The 24402-nt window shown below is 37.2% G+C and overlaps 2 protein-coding genes across 9 annotated transcripts; one reads left to right on the top strand and one right to left on the bottom strand.

The window, feature by feature from the left end:
- Window positions 1–429: 429 nt before the first annotated feature.
- On the bottom strand, window positions 430–6556 carry Mrpl50 (mitochondrial ribosomal protein L50). The gene is made up of 2 exons (XM_076843240.1): window positions 6441–6556; window positions 430–1369 (listed from the first exon to the last, which is right to left on the bottom strand). Exons 1-2 carry the CDS (start codon window positions 6530–6532, stop codon window positions 982–984), a joined length of 480 nt encoding a protein of 159 aa, XP_076699355.1. The 5' UTR covers window positions 6533–6556; the 3' UTR covers window positions 430–981.
- A 239-nt stretch (window positions 6557–6795) lies between these two features.
- Window positions 6796–18571, top strand: Znf189 (zinc finger protein 189). Of its 8 annotated transcripts, none has more exons than XM_076845744.1 (4): window positions 6796–7117; window positions 7361–7506; window positions 7858–7942; window positions 15721–18571. In XM_076845744.1, exons 3-4 carry the CDS (start codon window positions 7909–7911, stop codon window positions 17439–17441), a joined length of 1755 nt encoding a protein of 584 aa, XP_076701859.1. In that variant the 5' UTR covers window positions 6796–7117; window positions 7361–7506; window positions 7858–7908; the 3' UTR covers window positions 17442–18571. The 8 variants fall into 8 exon arrangements, with proteins under 8 accessions (XP_076701859.1, XP_076701860.1, XP_076701858.1 ...); XM_076845745.1 differs by having other exon boundaries at window positions 7816–7942; XM_076845747.1 differs by lacking the exons at window positions 6796–7117; window positions 7361–7506 and adding exons at window positions 12900–12957; window positions 14263–14381 and having other exon boundaries at window positions 7863–7942.
- Window positions 18572–24402: the final 5831 nt, after the last annotated feature.

The raw sequence follows: 24402 nt of genomic DNA, 5'->3' as shown, positions 1-24402 counted from the left end.
AAAATAAAACAATATGAGAAATTTCTTCTTCTTGCTTCAATCTTCTTTAATCCTATCTACAGTCTGAAAACAATTCCTAATCATTTAATTATGTCACTCAGAACCATCTGGGAATCTTCTATTTGAGTATTTTCCACAAACTAAGTACATCAAAGTGCAAAGATTTGCCACACTAGTGGATTCTTACTATAATGCCCATTTTTAAAAGTTACAGAAAAGATAAAAGGTTTAAAATAAGCATCATCTCCTCTAAAGAGAATATGCAATTAAATATAGAATCTGGCATATCTCTTATTTTAAAAAGTCACAACACTTTATAATAGTTGCCACATGTTCTAATTTTTCAAAGTTACAATATTTATTTTAAGGGAATGATAAGGCAAAAAAAAAAGCAAATTTCACTTAAAAAAGATTAAAGACACAACACACTTTAAGAAATATACTTTAATTCCAAAAAAATTAATCCAGAATGCATTGTATATTTTGTTTCTACTCATGCAGTGAAAGAGTGAAAGTAACAACTTTCTATATGTAATAAAAGTTTCCTTACTTATGTATTCTACATATGATCATTACAGCATAGATTTAAGAGTCCTAATAGGATTAGAACATCTTCTTGCAACTATTGCTTTATGCCTAAGAAGGGTAAAGACCACATCTGAACTTGTAATGACCTCCAATCTTAAACTCATTATAGTGTCCTCTGAAGAAACCGTCCATAAATTCTTAATGACCCGATTCCATTTAAAAAAAAAAAAAAAAAGAGAGAGAGAGAGAATGGTTTCAGCAAATGTGAAAATAGAAAATCCTGCTATTTCTTTGTCAATTCATGATATAAAGGAAAAAAAGAGATATGGCATTCCTCTATGGAAAAAATAGATTTGGAGCAGTGTTCTGATAGGTAAAGTATCAAAAAGTCTAAAACAGCCCCCTTGCTCAGGGCAACAAAAATGACTTCCATGTGTTTATCTTCTGAACTGCTCAGTAACTCCAAGTGATTTTCAAATTGGGAGGCAAATCACTGGCATTAAGTTCATCAAATTTAGATCGATCTTGAACAGGGACATTATAGAAATCAAGAACATCTCTGACCCTGCACATCTGGTAAAGCCTGGAGTTAGGCACTGCATGGCCCAAGTCATCAGCCAAATGTGCCAAGAGATTAAACTTCATATGACAATCTTCCAGGGAGATATCCTGCCAATTACTAGGAAGGGATGAGCCAAAAACTTCTTTCATATGAGATTCCAAACGACTCTGAAGATCTTCAGGAGGTATGTATGTTCGGCTTCGCAAGGGAGGACACACCAGAATAGGCTCTTTTTTTACCTCTTCTATCGTCTCAGTCTCCACTGTTTCTTTTTCTTTTCTGGAATGATCAAAAACAAATATGTGAATCTTTGGTTCACTGCATTAATGAAGTTAACAAACACCTGACTGATTCTTGTTCACCAATCAAACTCAACAAGTAATTTGCATACTTACTACTTTCTGGGCATGGTGAAGACCACAAAAGAATAAGTTCCTACCCTCAGAATGCTTATAGGTGAATGAGTTGGCATAAACAGAAAACAAAAACTATGTTTTTACATACTCTAAAAATTCCTAGGGATGGGTAAAGAAGTAAGGTAAATCATTCTATCTGGGATTCCTAGTCCTCTAAAATCTAACTCAATCTACCTCTCTAACCTTACCTCCCACTAATCTCAAATTTAATACAATCTGACTGTTCCAAATCATGTGTTAGCTCAAGTTATATCCTTTCCTAAATGCTTTACTTGCAGAAATTTTACTTATCATATAAGTTCTGGGGCAAAACTGTTGTCTTCTAAGAAACTTTAACTTGATTTCCCCAAATATAATTAAGTTCCTCTCATCTTCTCAGTATTTTATATTGCTCTCAAGAGTATATCACACTCTAAGTTTTAATTTTATTTATATTCTACTTTTCTAACGAGACCAGGGTTTCCCGGCCTCAAATATATTTACATTTTGGACTAGATAATTCTTTTGTTGTTGTGGGTGAGGGAACATGAATCCTGTTCATTGTAGGATTTTTAGTAGTATTCTTGCCCCCCAGTCATGACAACCAAAGATACTGCCATGTGTCCCCAGGTGGCAACATTGTCTTGGTTGAGAATCACCATAGCAAACCATAAATTCCTCAATATAGATTATCTGTTTAATTGATTTGGGGGTTCTTTGAAACATAATAGCTACTTAAATAAGTACTGAGTAAACAGGTCAATGGAAGTGTATCTGCCTGACATACCATTTACATGCTTAATGTAAGACTTGTTTGTGAACTACCTAGGGAATCCTATTTCTCATGGAATTAGCATCTAACTAGGATTGATCCCCACAGAAAATGGAAGCACCAGAAACAAAATGGTGTCTGGCCAAGAATGTGTTTTTTAATGTAATTCCTCCTTGCCTACTTAAAATTTGACTTTCTTCCAGCAACTAATCCCTCTTTCTACATAATCGTTCATCAACCTCTCACTACCTACTTTCTATTTAAAGTAGGTTCCCTGAAGTTCCCAACACTGAATCCCCATATATTAATGATATTTGGATGTGGGGACCTTTGGAAGGTACTGGAAGGTAATTAGGATTAGATGAAATCATGAGGGTAGGGGATTCCATGATGACATGGTGGCTTTGTGAAAGAAGAGAGACCCAAGGTAGGATACTTGCTTTGTCTTGCCATGTGATGCCCTCTGCCATGTTATGAGGCAGCAAGAAGGCCCTTGCCAGTTGCTGGGCAGATGATGACTTGCCAGCATCCAGAACCATGATTCAAATCAACTTCTATTCTTCATCAATTACCCACTCTCAGCATCAGAAGATGAACTAAGGCCCTACTAAAGTAATTCCAGAGTAAAAAATATGATATAATATCCCATATTTTTAAAGAAAAAATTCACCATGGACTCCATATTGCCCTCCAACTACCACTCACCTTTTCAACAAAAATTCTCAAAGAGTTGTCTATACTTAGTCTCTGTCCTCTCAGCTCTCATATTGTCAATCACTCTGGCCACACATTACACCCAGAATGAAATGTAGTTCATGTGAATGGACTAAATAGCCCAATCAAAAGACATAGTGAAGACAATCAAAAACAAGAAAAGTCTCAGAAACTGTCACTACAAGAAGACTAAAAGGACATTAGGTAGCACTGAAAGAAATATGAATAAAATATGCAATCTATACACTAATAATATTAATATTGGTTCATTAATAATAGTAAAATAATTATATAAGTTGTTAGTAGGAAAAATAATTGCCTATATAGATGTCTCTGTAATATCTCCTAACTTTTCTGCAAATACAAAACTTTGTATTTATGTAAGTAAAAACATAAATTTTATTGCCAAAAAAATAAAAAATAAAAAGGACTAAGTGGCTAAATGGATTTAAAATCAAGACCCAACTATATGCTCTCTATAAGAAACTCATTTTAGATTCAAGGACACATACAGTCTGAAAGTGAAGGGATAGAAAAAAAAAAATTCTATACAAATGAAAACCAAAAGAAAGCAGGCATGGTTATATTTCTATCAGACAAAATTAACCTTAAAGCCAAAATCTTTCTTTATAGATAAATAAAGTCATGATAAAATGGTCAATTCAACAGGAAGATACAACAACTTATGCATTGAACATTAGAGCACCTAAGTATATAAAGCAAATATTAGCAGACCTGAAAGAAGGTGACACAAAACAATGAAAGAATTCAATAACTTACTTTCAATAATGGATAGAACATCCATACAGAAAATCAATAAAGACAAAACCTGAATAATACTATCTAACAGACACATGCCAAACTTTCTATTTAACAGCAGAAAAGTACACATTCTGCTGAATTACACACAGAACGTTATTTAGTATTAGAGCTTTTATCATAAATGAATGTTAGAACTATGTCAGATGGCTTTTTTGCATCTATTGAGAGGATCATGTGGTTTTAAAATTTTCATTCTGTTAGGTCACAAAATCTCAACAAATTTAAGATCAAAATACCAACTATCCTTTCTGACCACAACTGAATAAAACTAGAAATCAGCAAACAAAAATTCCACAAATATGTGGAAAGTGAGCAAGATACTCCTGAACAACCAGTGGGTCAATGAGTAGATCAATACGAATTTTTTAAACTCTCAAAATAAATGAAAATGAAACATGACACAACAAAAGTTATAAGCCGCAAAAAAGTACTACTAAAACAGAAGTCTACAGCAATAAATGCCAATATTAAAAAAGATTTCAAACAACCTAACATTAATAACAAACTAAGAGTTAGTGTTTTGAAAATACAAAAACTGAAAAACCCTTACTAAAGGAAAAAGAGAGAGAGAGATAAGGCCAGAGAGAGAAGACTCACCTATGTAAAATCAAAAATTTAAGAGGAGATACGATAATAGATGCCTCAGAAATAGAAAGTATCATATGGGACCATTATAAATAATTACATGTTAACAAAGTGGATAATCCAGAAGAAATGTATATGTTCCTAGAAACATGCAACCCACCAAAACTAAGTCTAGAAAGAATTGAAAGCCTAAACAGACCAATAAACCAATGAGGAGATTAAAGCAGTAATCAAAAAAACTCCCAACAAATAAAAAGCCTGGAGCCAGATGGCTTCCTGGGTTAATTCTACCAAATATTCAAAGAAGAAAAATTAGTACCTACCTTCTTCTTTTTGTTACAAGGGGTTGAGCCCAGGTTTGCTCTACCACTGAGATACATCCCCAGCCCTTTTTATTTTTAGATAGGGTCTTGCTAAGTTGCTCAAACTTGATTCTCCTGTTTCATCCTCTGAGTTACTGGGATTACAGGCATGAGCCGCCAAGTTCAACTACTAACCCTTCTTAAACTTTTGCAAAAGTTAAAATATAAAATGCTTCCAAATTTATTTTATGAAAATAAGATATGAAAGCCAACCAAAGATACTACCAGACAACTATAAGTGGGGAGGGGGGGCTACAAGACAATACCTCTATGAATATAGATGAAAAAAATCAGAATAAAATGCTAACAAACCAAATTCAACATCATATCAAAGACTACACTATGACCAAGTCGGATTTACCTCTGGAATGAAAAGTTCGTTCAACATGTTCAAATCACTAGATACACCACATTAACAGAATGAAAAATTTAAAACCACGTGATCTTCTCAATAGATGCAGAAAAACCATCTGACATAGTCCTATGATAAAAACTCTAAAAATTTAGTTGGAACCTACCCTGACATAAAAGACATCATTTAGAGAAGACCACAGTTAACATTATAAACAATAGAAAAAATAAAAGTTTTTTTTTTTCCCTCTAAGATTTTAGTAGAAAGCAAGAATGCTTACTCTTCTTTTAAACATAGTACTTTCCACTTATATTAAACATAGTACTGGAAATCCTACCAAGAGCTATCAGGGAAGAAAAAGAAATAGAGGACATCCAAATCAAAAAGAAGTAAAATTGCCTTTGTTTGCAGATGATACAATCTTGTAAATAGAAAACTCTATAAAGACTCCATTAACAGACAACTTGCAATCTTCCTTCCTCAGCCTCCTGAGTCACTGGAATTACAGGAGTGGGACACCATGGAGGGCACCACCTTAAATTTTGATGCCCTAAACATGATGTAAGTCAAACAGATTTACCGTCGGAGGATTCCACACGGTGCAGTAAGAAAAACAGCAGAGGGGCAGTTAGGAGACCAGGTTTCTAGATCCAGCTCTGCCATTAACTTGATTTGCGATTGTGGGAAAAATAGTTCCTCTCTGTGGGCCTCGACTACCTCATGTGTCACGAGTACTTTGGCGCAGAGAAGGAAATTTGCTTCTGCTGCTATATCCTACAAGTTTAGAGAAATGCCGGCCTAGGAAAGCAATTTAATAACTATTTATTGAGTTCATCAATGAATCAACAAACGAACAAAACAGGAGCATGCACTTCGTTTCTGAATCTGTGAAGCAACATCTGATTTTAGTTTACCAAGTACTTTCACGTTCATGTTTTCGGTGGGGTTTAATTTCCATTAGATACATACCGACTTTCACGTTCGTGTGGAAATGGATATTCCAAATGAGCCATTGGTTTTCTGACACCACACTCGGTGCCCGGCACACGCGCTTTTTTAAAACTCTGCTTAACTCATGAGTGAGGTGGAACGGAAAAGGGACGGTATTTCCGTTATTGGAAAATCAAGACAGAGAGGGGAAGTGACTGGGCCCAGCACTCGAGGAGACCCTCACTGAAGCTTCTGAACTCAGAATCCTAACGCCCTTCTTGTTCTTACTCTGATGCGGCTCAGAACAGGGTCCCGTCTTAATGGCATGGCACTACCTTCTGAACTCGTCCCCTAAGCCTCCTCGGTTTCTTTCCTTACTTTTCATGAACGCAACCCACCGTCCGAACTTCAGTTTTACCTGGGTCGAGACCAAAATTCTCTGCGCGTCGTCCCTAAGACTATCCACGTCAAGCCTCTCCTCGCAATGCCGGACACACACGACATCGCCATTTTCGCGAAGTGCTGGTGACCTAAATTCTTCTCTCAGCCGAACGTGACGCACGCAGACCAGCCAATCGGATGAAAGCTTAGTGGCAGGTGTCTCCTTCCCCCTCCCACCCCGTCTTTGCCCTCTTCTTTTGCACGCCGGGAAATGTAGTCAGGTAGCGTGGCCGTAGGAGGCTGCGCCGCGTCGAGTCCCGGAGCAAGATGGGAGTTGTAGTTGCGGGGCGTCCCGGGAAGGTTCCGGGTGACGCCTTCTGGTCCGGGGGCGGACGGTCACAGAGCTGCTTGGCTGTAAGGCATAGGAATTGGCAACCGAGAGGCGGCTCTATCGAGATCTGAAAGACTGAGCAGCCTGGCAGGGGAGGGGATTCGAGGTTGGGAGACCCCCAGGGAGCGAGTCTGATATGCCGCTGGGGACGTGACCGCTCGGGGACCGAAGCAGGACCTGGCCTGGCTGGACCCAGCCAGGGAAACTCGTCTTGTTTGGGCCTAATTTCCAGCAGTTGGCTAGGCCTCACCAGATCCTTTCCGTGTGGCCGCCGCTCTTCTCTGGCGAGAATGGCCTCCCCGAGTCCCCCGCTGGAGCCAAAGGTAAGTCGCCCTTTTCCTGGGATTCCCGTTGTCCCGCCGGTACCCCAGCTGGGCCTCCACCCCCCACAACTTTCTGACCGCCATTGCCGTGCGAGGAACCCCCCAGGCCCCGCCGATGCCCTGGGGTGCGGTTCACTTAAAATCTGCCCACTGGCTCCTTTTCTTTCTTGAGCAACTTAATAAGTCGGCTGGAGAAAATTAGGAATGCTCCCAGCTAGCTCTCTCATTTTTGAGTTTTTATAGGTAAGGCACCATTTTTGACCTTCTTCTGTGTCTTCTGCGCCTGGCATGATGCCTGGACCCAAAGTAGATGCTTAAAGAACCTGATGGAATTGAATTGAATAGGGTCAGAAGCGAATGCGAATAGAGAATTGGAGCGGGACAGAGAGGTAAGGGAAGCTTGGAGAGACCTTGGGGCAGTTTTCTAAGTTAAAATATTAAGGTATAATTATTAAACCAGAAAATGCCTTATCCTTAGTTCTTTCACTTCTGAGGTCAAGATTCCAGCCTGCTTTCCCTCTAATCCGAGGGGTCTGTCTTTTGCAGTCAGTTCCCGGAATTGGGCACCTTTGGGCATTCTTAGTTACCATGTTCATTCTAGAGCACCTGGCCCTGATAAGTAATAGCTTCTGCCACTTTCACTGGTAGAATTGTCCTTGAGACAATAGGAACTGACTACAGAAATCATACTATTTCAGGGGTTGCTGTCATTTGAGGATGTGGCTGTGTTTTTTACCCAGGAGGAGTGGGATTATCTGGACCCAGCTCAGAGAAGCCTCTATAAAGATGTCATGATGGAGAATTATGGAAACCTGGTCTCACTGGGTAAGAATCTGTTGTTTCTGTAACTAAAATATCCAAGAAGGCACTGGTGATCAGACTCAGAATGTTTGAACCAGTACCAAAACTGCTTTGTTCTAAAGTTCTGATTCAAACCTTTCAACCATTAGTTGTTTCCATGGCACTTATTCTTAACTTCCTTGCAGTGACCAAAATGCAAGCTTTTCTGGCATCCTGACTTCATAATCTTATTCCCATATTGCTTTGTACTTTCCCTCCTGGCTCATCCTCCCACTGCTTTCCTCCCACCCCTTTTCACTGGCCTTCTGGAGTCCCTGTTCTTCTTCACATAATGTTCCTTACCCCTCCCTGCCTTAACTGAAACCTGGCATTTTCCCAAGGACACCACTTCTTTGGCAGTCCTTTGAGTGGGGGCTGCTTATTCTCCCACTTCTCCTTCCCCATCCTTTGTTTCAAGTCTGCAAGGGAGAAGTTACTGTTCTTCCTGCTTTTCAATGCTGTTCCCAAAGCAGTAGCTTTCTACCTTCAGACAAACTCTCCTTTGAGGACTCAGCACTCTTGTCCTAACCACTGAATTTCTTTCCACCATCATCTGTCAACATTTTCTTTGGTTCTTCACACATATAACTTTATCACCTATTTCAGTCTTCTGTACTTAACCCACACCATTGGTGACCCAGTCAATACTTGGACCTCAGTGGATCTTAACCATGTTGACTCTAGAGACCCTGCTTTCCACATTTACCCAACTCATACCCTTAAATTTTTTGTGACAGACAGTTATTAAACCCCAACATCCTATTTTCTGATCACTTACTCAAGACAATAGATGTGTATTGACTGGGGCTAAACAATGGTGACTAAAACACATGTCCTGGTGGAGCTCATTGCAACTTCTTACCTTCTATCTCTCCTATCTATATCTTTTCATTATTAGTAGTATTTCCTGTCCCCTTATGTGTCCTTTTCTTTACCAAGGTGTATGTAAGTTCTCTCCTTACTACTTACTCATCTAATTAACAGCATGCTCTCTTACCACCTGCATAATAAATTATGTCCATTTGAAAATTTTAAATCCTGTTGTTACAAAAATCTACTTTTTACCCCTCTTCTACTTGAGTTACTAAACTGAAGGGAACAGTCTTTAACAAAAGGATGGATGTCTTGTGTGTGGGTATGATGTGTGCTTCTATGTGTATGTATATATGTATGTGTGTGTACATGCACATACACACAAACAGCTTTTTCCCCCTTAGTTTCCACAGGTTTTATATTTCAGCAGGGTTGATTGGTTTGTTTTGGTTTTAGTGTTTTTGTTTTGGGGGGGTTTTGTTGTTGTTGTTGTCCTTAACAGGCCTTGTTCCCTAATCCTTTTGGTTACTACTTCAAAAAGTTAAGAGTTTCCCATCCTTCTCTGGATCTTACTTTCTTTTTCACAGAGAAAATAGAAGCCACTAAGCCTGAACCCTCATATTCTCTGCCTTCATATCACACTTAAAACTAGTCCTATTTTTTCTCCAGAAACTTATCATCAGACATCTTTTTTCCCCTAATAGCCTTCAGTTTCTAGTCCTTCTCTCTTGGTACCTTTATTCTCATGATAGGTCTGTTCATGGCTTTTTCAATTGAGGAAGAAGTGAGGAGAAAGAAAAATATCTTTGAACCAGAGTTTCCTTTTTACTGCTCCCTATAACTTACTACTGATCCTCTTCATAGGCAAGTTTTTTAAGAGTAGTTAATGTCTATTCTGTACTACTTTACCTTTCATTATCTGTACACCTTTTGTCTTGCCTCTAGTATGTCCTTTAAGTTGTGTAGCGGGGATTTATAATAATTTCATTGTCAAATGAAATAGACTCTTTTCTGGGGCTTATTTTATTCCACCTCGTTATGAATATTTGAAATTCTTTATTGCTTGCCTCCATTATCTTATATTCTGACTTCCTCTCTGAACACTTTGCTTGGATAATCTTATCTACACTATATGGCCCACAGGCCCTCAGGCCATCAGCTGCCATTATGTGATGGTAAGTTTCCAGTCTTTATCTCCACCCAAGAAAAGTAAGGTGGAACCTACCTGCCTGGGTTCAAATCCTGTTTCTACCACTTACTAGACTTATGACTATGGATGACTTACTTTACATCTATGTGCCTCAGTTCTTTTTTTTTTTTTAATAAAATGTAAATAATAATAGCACCAACCTTTTAAGGTTATTGTGAATATTTACTGAGATAGTGTATGTATAAAGCACTTAGGACATTGATTATCATGTAGGAAGCACAGTATGAGTATTGAATGTTATTCTCATCATCATCTTTTCTGTATTTTGAAGACCATGTAGATAAGTTAGCTGGCAAGTCTCAGATAATTCATTAAGATCTCACAGACCTTCTTTTCAGAGTCAAACATTTCTTTCTCTGTACTTTCTCTGTATTTCTACTATTTAATATTACTGTCCCATAAACATTCTTTATTTGTTATTTCTCTAACCACACTGATTATCACAAGGACAATAATTTTACCTTTTTCATTTGATTTCTTCAGCACTTACCACAGAGGCAGGCCTATGTTATATGCTTCTTAAATATTTGTGAAACTGAATAAGTCCAGTTCATTTAAGACTCAGCATCTCTTGATTGGATTGTTGCCATAGCCTTAAACTAGTCCCTAGCCCCCAATCACTTTTTTAAAATATATTTTATGTATTTCTACCAAAGTGATTTTATGCTTAAAACTTTTGATGGTTCCTGATAGCTAACAATACAAAAATCTTAATTTCTTACCATTTCTAGGACCTCTGTAATATAGTTTCTGCCTAGTTTTCATGTCTCATCTGTTATTTCCTGCGTACTACTTTAATCTTTAGTTGTTTCACCTGCTAATTTTTTTTTAATATACTATGGTGTATTTTTTTTTTTTTAAAGAGAGAGAGAAAATTTTTTTTTAATATTCATTCTTTAGTTATCAGAGGACACAACATCTTTGTTTGTACGTGGTGCTGAGGATCGAACCCGGGCCGCACGCATGCCAGGCGAGCGCGCTACCGCTTGAGCCACATCCCCAGCCCATACTATGGTGTATTTGAGTCACTGCCAACTTATCCATACGTTGGCTCTTCAGACTACTTGTTTCACACTGGACAGAACTAAGAATTGCTGAAATTACAAGATATTGAATTCATTGTTTTTTTCTTTAATTATATTCTTTCTTCAATTATTTCTTAAAATATTAATTCAATTACTTGTTATTGAACCTGTGCTAGGCCCTAGAAATTCTAGTTCTTCCCCATTCTCCCATTTTGTTAACCAGGAAAACTGTTTGTTTTATACTCCATTGGATAGTAAGGTTGGCAAATATGGCCCCCAAGTCACATTTGGCCTGTGGCCTGTTTTTGACACAGACATACTCATTTCTTTATTGTCTTTAATTACTTTAATTATTACAATAGCAGAGACCATATAGTTCACAAAATGAAAAATATCTATTGTCCTGGCCCTTTACAAGAAAAGTACACCAACCTGACTTCTGACTTAAAGTTTGTCCACTTAACATCTTCTTACCTTCTCTTTCTCTCCTCTCAGCTACCATACATAGTATTAGAACTATTGAGTTAAAAAACATTAAAATTAACTTAATCTAGCATAAACCAACAAAGGAATTATTATAAAGATATATGGAATGTCTTATACAATATGAGCATGATTATAGTTGAATATCTGAAAAAGACTGAAAGCAGAAATTGAATCAATCTCAAGAACTGAAAAAATTATTTTGTCTTAGCTTAGGCTGTTGTAACAAAATACAGTAGACTGGGCGGCATTATAACCCCATGATGGGGACTCTACCCTCATGACCTCATCTAAACCTAATTACCCACCAAAAGCTTCACCTCCAAATATTATTACATTGGGGTTTAGGGTTTCAACAGTTAAATTTTCAAAGGGGATACACCATTTAGTCCATGACACTCCCCCTTGGCAGATTAGTTTTCAGTCCTTATGCCCATATACTTCTGCCCTTTTTGCTTCTGAGTTGATAGTTTACAGTTCTAACTACATTTAGATTAACTAGCTATTTTAATTTCAGTTTCCACATTCCTGGAGACACATCCACATTGAGTCAGATGCATACTATGAATAAATGAGCAATGACCACAGGATGGGAAGATATATAAACATAGAACATAATCACCAAGCTGTATGTAATAGATAATCATTTCAAGTCTACTTTGTATGGCAGCCTACACTTATTTTATTCATCTTCCTATCCTGTTAACCTATTTGTTTTTATGCCAGTGTCGTCATTTCCTTTACTTTAGCAATATATTATATTTTATGTTTCTTAAGATAAGTTAGTGAATCAAATGTATGGAAGATGATATGCCATGAGCTTTGTAATGTTTTGAACAACCAATAAAAAAAAACATTTAAAAAAAAAAAATAAGTCAGTCTTCAATATTTGCCGCAGTCCGGCTGCAGCAAAATAACCAGGGGGTGATGAACAACTTGTGTATGTTGATACAGCAGGAGTGGGAGCCCTTTATTGTATTTATACATTCCACACAGCTTATCTTAGTTAACATAAACTAGATACAGCAGTCAACCAATAAGGAATCTCCACACTTAATGGGCTTGCTTTTGTTACTTCACAAACCACTCCCTCTGGCATTTTGCCAGGTGCCATCCAGACTGGTTTACAGACTCTAACAAATATTCTTTTTCAGGATGTACTTAACAAGTTAGTTGCATACATTCTTTCAGTTGAAATTTAGATTTTTTTAATTGATTCATGTGATTTTGATTGTAATATTATTAGTTTCATAGATTAGTTTGGGAAGAATCGCAGTCTTTATAATATTGAATCTCTTTAGCCAGTTGATTGACTGTTTAACTGTCTTTTTTTCTTTCAGAAAAATTCTACAGGTTATTTTTACAGGTCTTATACATTTTATTTAATTTTTGTTTTCTTTTTGAGGTATAGTCTGTGTTGCTCAAGTAGTCCTCTCGCTTCAGCCTCCTGAGTTCCTGGGTCTACAGAGGTATGCCACCATGCCTCACTAAAACTCACTAGAACATTTCTTGTTGTATTTATTCCTTAGGTTTTATATTATTTGTTACTACTGTGAAGAACATTTTATTTTTCTCTAGTATTTACTGACCGGTTTTATTTGTAATAAGAACTAATTTTTTCAATCTTGTTTTTACTATTTATATTTTCATTTGACTCAGAAAGTTTTAAGTAGACTTCATATCATCTTTAAGTGATGTTAACTTTGTCTTATTTCTTTGAGTAATTTTACCCAGTACAATACCCACTGGGTAAACATTATAGAGACTTTCTTTCCCACAATGACTTTTTGATCCAATGAAAGAGACCAACACATAACAGTTAAAAATGTTAATAATGGCATCTGTTGGCAACACTGTGGGGTTATGGACAGTAATACAGAATTGGTAATAAGAAAATTAGAACACCTAAATCTGTCTAGTGGACTTAGCAAAGTCTTTGTAGAGGAACTATTGCTTTGAACTGAGTCTTAAAGAACCAAGAGTTTCCTAGTAAGCAATGAAGAGGGACACTTAATAAATAGAAAATGCAAGGATAGGGCGTGAAGGACTAACACAAGCAGGTTACCTGCATAAAGTGTGATAAGTAGGAAGGAGGATTGAGTTGGGAATTAGAGACCATGTCATGAAGAGTTCTGAGTATCATAATAAAGAGCTTTGATTTGATCTTAAAATGATATGTTGCTGCTGAATCTATAAGTGATGACATGAATAGAATTCCATTTTCTAAACATCTCTGGAATCAGGCAAATATAATGTGAGGGCAGCCTAAAGAAAGATCAGAGCCACAGATTATTAGATAGCTGCATGATTGTGAGAATTAAAAGGAGACTGTAGACACTAGAAAGGATTTCATGATTTTGGTGATTGATTAATAATAAGAAAGCAGGAGAAATCTAAGACTTTAGTGTCCACTGAAAGTGAATTCCAGAGGGGATATTGTAAGTACCTAGAAGAAGTTGAGGTTCTAGTAGTTGCTTAGGAGAATACGAGAAGTAAGTTTGTTTTATTTTTAATAAAATAGCTTAACTGGTTTGAAGTAAGTCAAAAGAAAATTTTTAGTTAATGTCACATTTAAAATATAAGAACATTGAGAGAAGAAGATTATGAAAAGAATTAAGGTCAAAAATAAATTTCATAGTGATTAAATCTTCTTGTGGATTATGAGGTGTCAAGAGAGATGGAAAATCAGGAAAGAAGTCAAGAGGCAGGCTTAATTGTCCTATAGACCACTGTGTTATTAGATTATTATGCTATCTTTTCTTCAACATCTGCAGGGTTTTTATTTCTCAGATGTAATACAGATTGTCAGCTGAAAAAAGGTGATGAACCTTGGGTCTTATATATTCAGAAGGTTGAGAATCATTTGTACTTGAAGAATGTATTATGATTTGTGGTAAGTGAAGTCATAAACTGCTGCAGACTTTTTTCATTTCTTCCATTTCTCTGACCATGTTCCTTTATACTTATTTTATTTCTTCTTTCTAGACCATAGACTTTTAAAAAATAAACAAAACACTTCATGACACTTCAACCTTTTTTTTTAAAGACCCATTTATCAACATAGGAGCTACTTATTTCTTAACATTGTGTTTATTATTTTATTTCCTCATTTTTAATAAATATCCATTTCATCTGATATGGGGCTTTATGACTTATCTTTGAATCCTGGCTTACTTCATCAGGCCAATGAATAAGTTCTTATTAATGAATAAATTGTAGCTTTCCCTGCTGCTGCTGCTGCTTCTCCTTCTTCTTCTTTTTTTTAAAATCTGTCCCAGGATCCTCTTATGTGTTCCTTCTATGAACTGGTCTATTTATTCTGCCCAGATTCCAGTAATGCTTTCTTATCCTAAAGTTTTCTGACCTTACTGTTTTTGTTCCATAATATCCTTTCTTCTTTGTTAGATCAGTTAATCCCACCTACTTGTTTTCTTTCTTTGTTTACCCATCTTACTTTGTATCAGTATTGATTTGATAGCTCTTCACCCCAGCTCTACTTGCTCCTACTATCTCATTCTCTGCCTCCTGAACAATCTTGATACCCTTCTCCAAAAAAGCCAGTTTATTTCATCAGATAACTTACATTAAATAATAATATTAGGTCAGGCTCAGTGTTACATGCCTGTCATCCCAGCTATTTGGGAGGCTGAGGCAAGAGGATCTCTTGAGCCCAGGAGTTAAGGCCAGCCTTAAACAAGATCTTACGTCTTAAAAATAATTAGAAGAAGTAATATTTATATAATTTAATCTTCACAGTACCATTCTGAGGTAATAAATTTTTTTAAGTATAGTAGCCTTTTTTTTTTTTTTTTTTTTTTTTTTTTGTACTGGGGATTGAACCCAGGAGCACTTTATAACAACCACATCCCCAACCCTTTTTTAGAGACAGTCTCACTAAGTTGCTCAGGCTGGCACCTCAGACTTATAATCCTCCTGCCATGGCTTCTTCCCTAGTAGCTGAGATTACAGACATGCACCACAATGTCCAGCTCAATTACCTTCTTTTTCTTTTTTTTTTTCCAATATTTATTTTTTAGTTTTAGGTGGACACAATATCTTTTTTATTTTTATGTGGTGCTGAGGATTGAACTCAGTACCTCACGCATGCCAGGCAAGCGCACTACCACTTGAGCTACATCCCCAACCCCTCGAGTATCTTATTTTTCTAATAATTTCTTCTTGCCTTTGAAGAGCTTGGCTGATGTTTGGATTATACTTATTATTTATTCCAGATGTTTTGAACAGAGATAAGGATGAAGAACCAACTGTAAAACAAGAAATTGAGGAAATTGAGGAAGAAGTGGAGCCACAGGGTGTAATAGTTACAAGAATCAAAAGTGAGATTGACCAGGATCCCATGGGTAGAGAAACCTTTGAACTTGTTGGTAGATTAGATAAACAGAGAGGTATCTTCTTATGGGAAATACCACGGGAATCTTTGACCCAGGAGCAGAAAATATTCAGAGGAAACACTAACGTTATTCATAAGAAACAAAACTCAGAAGAAAAATGCCATAAATGTGAAGAATGTGGAAAAGGTTTTGTCCGCAAGGCCCATTTCATTCAACATCAAAGGGTCCATACTGGTGAGAAACCTTTTCAGTGCAATGAATGTGGGAAGAGTTTCAGTCGCAGTTCATTCGTTATTGAACATCAGAGAATTCACACTGGGGAAAGGCCCTATGAGTGTAATTACTGTGGAAAAACCTTTAGTGTGAGCTCAACCCTTATTAGACACCAGAGAATCCACACTGGAGAAAGACCCTACCAGTGTAATCAATGCAAACAGAGCTTCAGTCAGAGAAGGAGTCTTGTTAAACATCAAAGGATCCATACAGGTGAGAAACCCCATAAATGTAGTGACTGTGGGAAAGCCTTCAGTTGGAAGTCACACCTTATTCAGCATCAGAGAACTCACACTGATGAGAAACCCTATCACTGTACCAAATGTAAGAAAAGCTTTAGCCGAAATTCATTGCTCGTTGAACATCAGAGAATCCACACTGGGGAAAGACCCCACAAATGTGGTGAATGTGGGAAAGCCTTTAGATTAAGTACGTACCTTATACAACACCAAAAAATTCACACGGGTGAGAAACCTTTCCTTTGTATAGAATGTGGAAAAAGCTTTAGTAGGAGCTCATTCCTTATTGAACATCAGAGGATCCATACTGGTGAACGGCCTTATCAGTGCAAAGAGTGCGGGAAAAGTTTTAGTCAGCTTTGCAATCTTACTCGTCATCAGAGAATTCACACAGGAGACAAACCTCATAAATGTGAGGAATGTGGAAAAGCCTTTAGTAGAAGCTCAGGTCTTATTCAGCATCAGAGAATCCACACCAGGGAGAAGACTTATCCATACAGTGAAACTAAGGACACTTTTGATCCAAATTGCAGTCTTGTTATACAGCAGGAGGTCTACCCTAAGGAAAAGTCTTACAAATGTGATGAATGTGGGAAAACTTTTAGTGTTAGTGCTCATCTTGTACAGCATCAAAGAATCCACACTGGTGAAAAGCCCTATCTGTGTACTGTTTGTGGGAAAAGCTTTAGTCGGAGTTCATTTCTCATAGAACATCAGAGAATCCACACTGGTGAGAGACCCTATCTCTGCAGACAGTGTGGCAAAAGCTTCAGTCAGCTTTGTAATCTCATTCGACATCAGGGTGTTCACACAGGTAATAAGCCCCATAAATGTGAGGAATGTGGGAAGGCCTTTAGCCGGAACTCAGGTCTTATTCAACACCAGAGAATACACACAGGAGAGAAACCTTACAAGTGTGAGAAATGTGACAAAAGTTTCAGTCAACAGCGCAGCCTTATCAACCATCAGAAGATCCATGCAGAGGTGAAAATTCAAGAAACCCATGAATGTGATGCTTGTGGTGAAGCCTTCAATTGCCGTATATCTCTTATTCAGCACCAAAAATTGCATACTGCATGGATGCAGTAAGTGTAGAGAAATAAGTAGGCTCAGTTTAATTTAAGATTATCTACCCAAGTGCAGTTTTAGTCTGGCTCAATATGAGTCAGATTTTCTGGTAAAGCAAATTGTCCTTGGCTCCAGGCAAATGGTTTCTAAAGATCCTGTGAATAGTGGACACATGTCCATGGCCAGTTGACTTCTAATTACTCTGTTTTCATGAACATGGACAAAGACTTACTAATTTAAGTGTCTTTTAACAAATCTTTCAGCAGAGAAGTTGAACCCAGGTGTAGAACATGGAAGTGCTCTAAAGGACAAAGTTGAATTAGTTCAAGGAAACTGGGAGCAGCTGAGTTAGAAAACTGAGAATAATGATTCAGAGAATCTTCTGCCACCATCTTCATGGTGGTCCTTTCAATTCCATTACTTTTGGCTGTGCATGCCAAAGCCTAGTGATTAAGCATATGTACGTTGTCAAACAAAGCTCAGTTGTTTTTGAAGTCAGTATACAAAGTTTTTGTCATTTATTTAAGAAAGTTAACTGTTTGGCATGCGAGTTAATAAAAGGCAGTTCCAGTGCCTGGTTATTCCCAGATCAGTGAAATGAGAGAACCATTAAGTTCACATGTAAAGATCATGTGAGTAATTAACAAACCTCGCCTAGCAAAGGTGTTACCAAGCAATCTTTGGGAGTGCCTTTTTCCCCCAAGATGGGCCTAAAAAAGTAGAAGATAACTGTTCTTTTGTGCTGTCCCATCTGTGAAAGATACTTGTAATACTATACGAATAAGCTTATTCCTGCACAACCAGGGAGCATGTGAAAATGTACATATCTTGGTTACCAAGAATTGGAAATAAAAAGACTTGGAGTTTATGCTAGGAAGCTTGAGATATTTTGGTATTGCTTTGGGTTTTATGGTAACTAGATTTTGCATGCAATTTTAAATTTTTTATTTCTGGTTCTAGGGCTTCCTTTAGTTAATGGTTGTTTTATAAACCTGTTAAGTCATCATTTGAATCAATTAAAACCAGTTTTGTTTTTGTTTTTTGTTTTTTTTGTTTGTTTGTTTTTGCTTCATGTAGGAGTTTTTTGTTAAAACCAGTCCTATCAACTACATTACTGTGTTTTTAAAATTAAAATCAAGGATTTGAAGGAACTCATTCTGCCTATGGCTAGTTAATTTTTTCCAGATTAGATCAAAATAAGCTTAAGTCCAGGTTCTCTAATTTCTGAACATAGAATTCCAAATTATCAAAACTCCCTAATTCTAACTTCATAACAGTTTGAGCAAACACCCTTTTTCCTATACCACAGCCATTTTAAAAATAACCTCCAATTTTTCATCTTCTCATTGTGAATAGCACATGTGTTCATGTATGCGTATGCATATAAATGTGGCATATACATGTGTAGAAATATACCTATTTAAGTTAGGTACTTATATTTTAAGATTTAAGTGAAGATTTCAAAACAAATACTTGTCACCCAATGGAAAGTATGAAAAATAACAGACTACACCTGAGTCCACAGAATTACCCTCCTTTCCTGGATGGTCAACTTTCTTTACACCAGTGGTTCCCAGGCTAATAATGAGATCTCAACTAATAATGAGGTTCTTAGACCTGTGCTCAGTATTTTTAAAAACTAGTACAAACCTTCAATGGAAGGCACACAAACAAGTTTACTTTTTCACTTTAATTATAACCCCTAGCTGTTTATATTTTCCTCATGATAATTCTTGGCCTTGGTTGTATGAGATACTCCTACTAGAATTGAATAATTTTTAACATCCTTGGATATGAATCTGGAGTGACAAAACTCCTGTAGCAGTGGACAGTTTTTGACTGTATGTACAACTCATTGCTTTTTAAAAACAGCCAATGGCCAGGTGAGATGGGAGGATCAGTTGCACTCATGGCAAGATCATCTCAAAAAACAAAATAATAAAAAAAAAAACAGCCAAAAATGATTTTTTTAAAAGTTATTTTGTATCCCATGAAAATGATAGATGAATGCAGAGCAAAATGAAGATCCTAGAAAAGAAGGGAAGGAAAAAGTTAAGTCATTTGAAAGGAGTCCATTGGGATGAGACTGAAAGATGAGTACCAGTGAAAATAACAAGTAGTGTCTGAGATAACCTGGAAGCTACAGAGTATAGAGTGGTAGCCTAGGGGCTCAGTCAGGAATGTTTAGAGAGGAAAGGCAGATGGAGAGAGTTCTGCTAAGGAGATTGTTCTCCATTTTAACTCACCAGTCATTATGGAGGACTCACCAGGCATTATAGAGGTGAATGGGAGGGAAAAGGTCTAGGCTCATACTACTTGACCTTTCTTGGATCGATGGGTCTTACTCAGAAAACAGGACATGCAAGATAATTGTTCTAAGAATTTATGGTTTCCATGTGAAGAAGCTAGCCAGGTCCTTATAAAACAGTTGAGAGATTATGATGCTTCAGCTAAGCCAATGGGAACATGAGACAGATTTGAGAAGTATTTATCTGCAGTTGGCAATTGAAAGAGAAAGGTAAAGAATTAGAAGTTTTTAGTGTAGGGGAGTGTTAATGCTCTTAACTGCTAAAATGGGGTAGGTGGCACAGTATAGAAACAGGTGATTGCGGAAGTTTTGAACTTGGTCTGCCCATGAGACAGTTAAGATGTTGAGAGGCAATTGGACATAAGGATGTGGTGCTTGCAGAAGACACTGGGTTAGAATTTGATGTAGCAATTTACCAGAACTGGAAAGAGGCAGATTTAAATTTCAAGGAAAGAATAAAACTAGAAAAGTCCAGAGTGCATGAATCCCATGTGCAAGACACAAAGGGATCTGAGGAAGGGGCAGCAGAAGCGTGGAAGGCCAGCATATAGTAATGACTGCCATAGGAAAGTGACCTGGAAGAGTGCTGCAACAAGGCAGAGGAAGAGCTAAAGAATGTCCTCTGGACTTGTTCATTAGAAAGTAATGAGTTTCTATAAGAGCAGCTTCTAGAGCTGGGAAAAAACATTTTCAGAGGGTGAAATAGTAACTGGAGAGTGTAGGTCATCAGTTCCTAAATCTGCCAATCCAGACAAAAATTTTACTACATTCAAGTGGTAAAAATAAGAAAAAGATAGTATCTTTGTAAAGCTGAAGTGGTTAAAGACCTTTATTCTAAAATTATGCCCTGTTTAAAATAAGTCCTTTTTATGAATAATAGTGATGGGACGATACATTGTTTAATATATATCCTAGATGAAAGAGCAAATGGTAACCCTTTATTTGTAATTCTTTTTATCCATGTTACTGGTCTATAAAAAGCAATAAGAGTAGATGACTAGTGTGTGAAAATAAAGAGGACTATATCATACTGTATTCCATAAATGTATATGATTATTATTTTTCAATTAAAAATTAAATTTACAAAGAGGGCTGTAGATTGAGATTAAGGAAAAATTGACATTTTTATGTTCTGAAAAGATAGCCAGTTGAAGGAGAGTTGAGGATAAGGAAGATCAGGAGGATAACTGAATCCTAGCATTAATGGTCCTAGCATTTGGAGACCATCTTCCTCCAATTTGGGAGCAAAGGGAAGAGGACAGATTCACTGTCTTGTTCAGGAGATGAAGAAATTGAATTCACCTGAGATGATCCATTTAAAAAAAAAAAAGCGAGTATATGTTTGGAGACTGAGGGAAGGAGGAAAGCTGGATGTGATTTGGGACAGAGTTGGGCCTTGTCAAAATTAAAGGTTTGAAGGAGCAGCTGGGGAGCATGGAAGAGAAAACAAAAACTTGGGAGGGCCTGGGGTTTTGTATAGAGCCCAGCTGAAGTACAAGACTATGAACTTGATGGAATTACTCAAATTCTTTCTTGGAATTAACATGGAACAATTTTGAAAGGAAATTAGGGCTTAAGTAAATGAAACAAATTATTGGTTAGCAGATAAAACTTTTATATGAGCAGGTAAAAGAAGCCTGGTGGCAAAGACTGAAAACCACTATAATTATCCATTTCTCTGTACTTTTTATTAGCAACACATTCATCTATCTTCCTAAGGGAGTATATCATTAGCCAGTCTAGAGGCATATACAACATACCCATTTGAGCACAGTATTTGCTTGCAGAATAAATTTCAACTTTTAAAATCTAGTTCAGATAGTCCAGTCATTTTAAAGTTACTGTTCCAAGACAGTTACTGTTCCAAAACTTAAAATACCCTAGTTTTCATGTGCTACCTGTGATGTTCCTTCTTTGCTTCCTTTAGAAGTGGTCTTGGTGGGGGTTGGTTGATTGTTTTCTTTTTTATTAAGTCATTTCTATAACTAAGATGTGAGCATGTTTAGTTTAAAGGTATTATAAGTTCAACTATCATGTATTCTAAAGTACCTGCCATATGCTATGTATTTTCTGTAAGTATAAAATGTCCAGTTGTATTGACAGCCCTTTGTCCTCAAGGAGACTTGCAGAATGAATAGTGTGCTATATATAATACATATAGTAAAAGACTGGAGAAAAATCACCTAAATTTCCAAAACACTGAGTTTTGGTTAGCTATACATCTTGCACAAATGAAATATGGTGTGCGCCTCTGCCTGTGTTGTTTCCTATCCAGGAGCCCAACTTTAAAGGACAGGTTTCTCATGTTGGTCCAACAGCTAAGGTAAACTTCCATATCACATGACAGTCATTGCATCCCTAGAACCAAGAGGTGTACTCTGACTTCTTTGGTAAATTCCCCAAGGGAGAAATGGGCAGGATAAAGAAAAGTTGGAAGTGGCTGCAGAAATACGCCTTGTGTTTTAAGATCTCAGGAAGGCAGCATGGATTTCTTTTGACACTTGAGACCTTAAGCTACAGCCTAGTCCTGACTGTCTTAAACTACCAGAATTTGTGCTATGTTTAGAACATGCCCTATTTTTCATGTGCCACAGTATTCAAAGGGCTGTACGTGTAGTTGAGTCCCTTTTTGAAAACTGTGTAAAGATGAACTTTGAGCTTTTACTGATTTATTTTTTTTAAGTTAGGTTAATTCTTTTTTTTGTTTTGTTTTCTTAGTGTTGATGAACTTTTATTTTATTCATTTATTTATATGTGGTGCTGAGAATCAAACTCAGTGCTTCATCCATGTGAGGCAAGTGCTCTACCACTGAGCCACAACCTCTTGAGCTCTTATTTGTCCCTAGTGCTTTGTCTATCAGGGTGCAAACAGAGACTTTATTAGGGTGGCAAATGACTGCTACATAAGGAGAGTTAATTGTTTTCCCCAGTCTGAAGATGCCATGTCTACTCACCCACCCCACCACAGACAGTCCAGGCCCTTGCTGGATTGTTAAAGATATTTACCTGGCTCTTATTTTCCTCCTGATCCACTACTTTCTGAAAGTAATTTTCAGGAATACTCATGTCATTTTTCTCCTTACAAATCATCCATAGTTCTCTATTTCTCATCACTTCAAAAGTTTTCAAGGGGCTGGGGATGTGGCTCAAGTGGTAGCACGCTCGCCTGACATGCGTGCGACCCAGATTCGATCCTCAGCACCACGTACAGACAAAGATGTTGTGTCTGCCAAATACTAAAAAAAAAAATAAATATTATAATTCTCTCTCTCCCTCTCTCTCACTCTTTCTTTAAAAAAATTTTTTCCTAAAAAAAAAAAAATTTCAAGATATCCTTTACCAACCCACCACCTCCAATGCCATTGCACTTGGCCTCAACATTCTGGAATGATCTCCTGCAATTCCCTCAACAGATATAGTCTGTACTCTAGTCAGGACACACAGTTCACATTCATTCCCACTTAAGCGACTATTGTTCAAGAGCTGGCTGACAGGAAAAAATATAACTAGTATTTATTCACTACTTATGTATGGGGCATTGTACATTAACTATTGCTAGCCCTCAAAACCACAGTTTTACAGATATAGAAACTGAGGCTCAAAGAGACCTTTTACCAAGATTGTATAACCTGTAATCAACTGCCTGCAGCTCATTATCTTACCTCTATGAAGAATACCTTCCCTTTGGATCTTGGCAGCTAGACTGTGTCACGGTAATTTAGCACATTATTGTATGCCACTTTGTTTCTTAACTGTATCCTTGTCTTCCGTATCTCAATTGTGAGCTTGTAAGGACCATGCAGTATCTTTATAGCACTGAACTGTACAGTAGAAGCTGAGTGAATATTTGTTGACTGATTTCTATGTATATTCATGTATATTTGATATTCAGTACTGAGTGGTTACACTATTTCAAGAAGCCTAGGACAGAATGTGTTGCAGCCAGAAAATCATTTTTGAGTAATGGAAAGAGCTATGACTGGCTGTGTTGAGCTTTACATTACTACTCTCTTAATTCATCCTTTCTAGATATGGACTTAGGGACTTGGTGACATTGCAGGAGCCCCCCAGGGTCTATTGAACATGGGTAATTTATCTGCTATTCTCGAAGTGTGGCAGATATTGTACTAAGGAAAGGTCTACAATTCATTATCCAAAAAACCTTAAGACTATACGTGTTTTGGAAATCAGAATTTTTTATAACCCTCTCTGCAGGGTCTCAGGCAGCACCTACTATAGATCACACTAATATTCTGCATCACATCAAGTGGAATAATAATGGATAGACTTGTGTCAGATTTTGTCACTGAATAATTTCCTGCAAACTTTTGGTTTTCAGAGCTTTTTGGATATCATAAGGGATTGTGAACCTATTACTGAGATGTGTTGTTGACTCATTTACTGTCTCAATAAAATGTGAAAATTTTATACTTTTAGTTATTTTGGAGATTAAGAAACTGAACCATAGGAAGGTGGTTTGCCTAAGGTCACAGAGCTAATAAATGGCAGAGCCAGCATTTGAATTTAGGCTAACTCCAGAACCTCTGCTTTGAACTATCATGAGAACACCCTTCCAAGAGGCCTTTACACATCACACTGGCCCAAGTCTCACTAACTGGTTATGTGACTCTGGACAACTTCCTTAGCACACTGGAGCCGTTTCCTTTGTTGCTG

The sequence above is a fragment of the Callospermophilus lateralis genome, chromosome 2 (genome assembly GCF_048772815.1).
Source record: "Callospermophilus lateralis isolate mCalLat2 chromosome 2, mCalLat2.hap1, whole genome shotgun sequence".
NCBI lineage: Eukaryota > Metazoa > Chordata > Mammalia > Rodentia > Sciuridae > Callospermophilus > Callospermophilus lateralis.
This window is presented reverse-complemented; position numbering and strand designations above follow the sequence as displayed.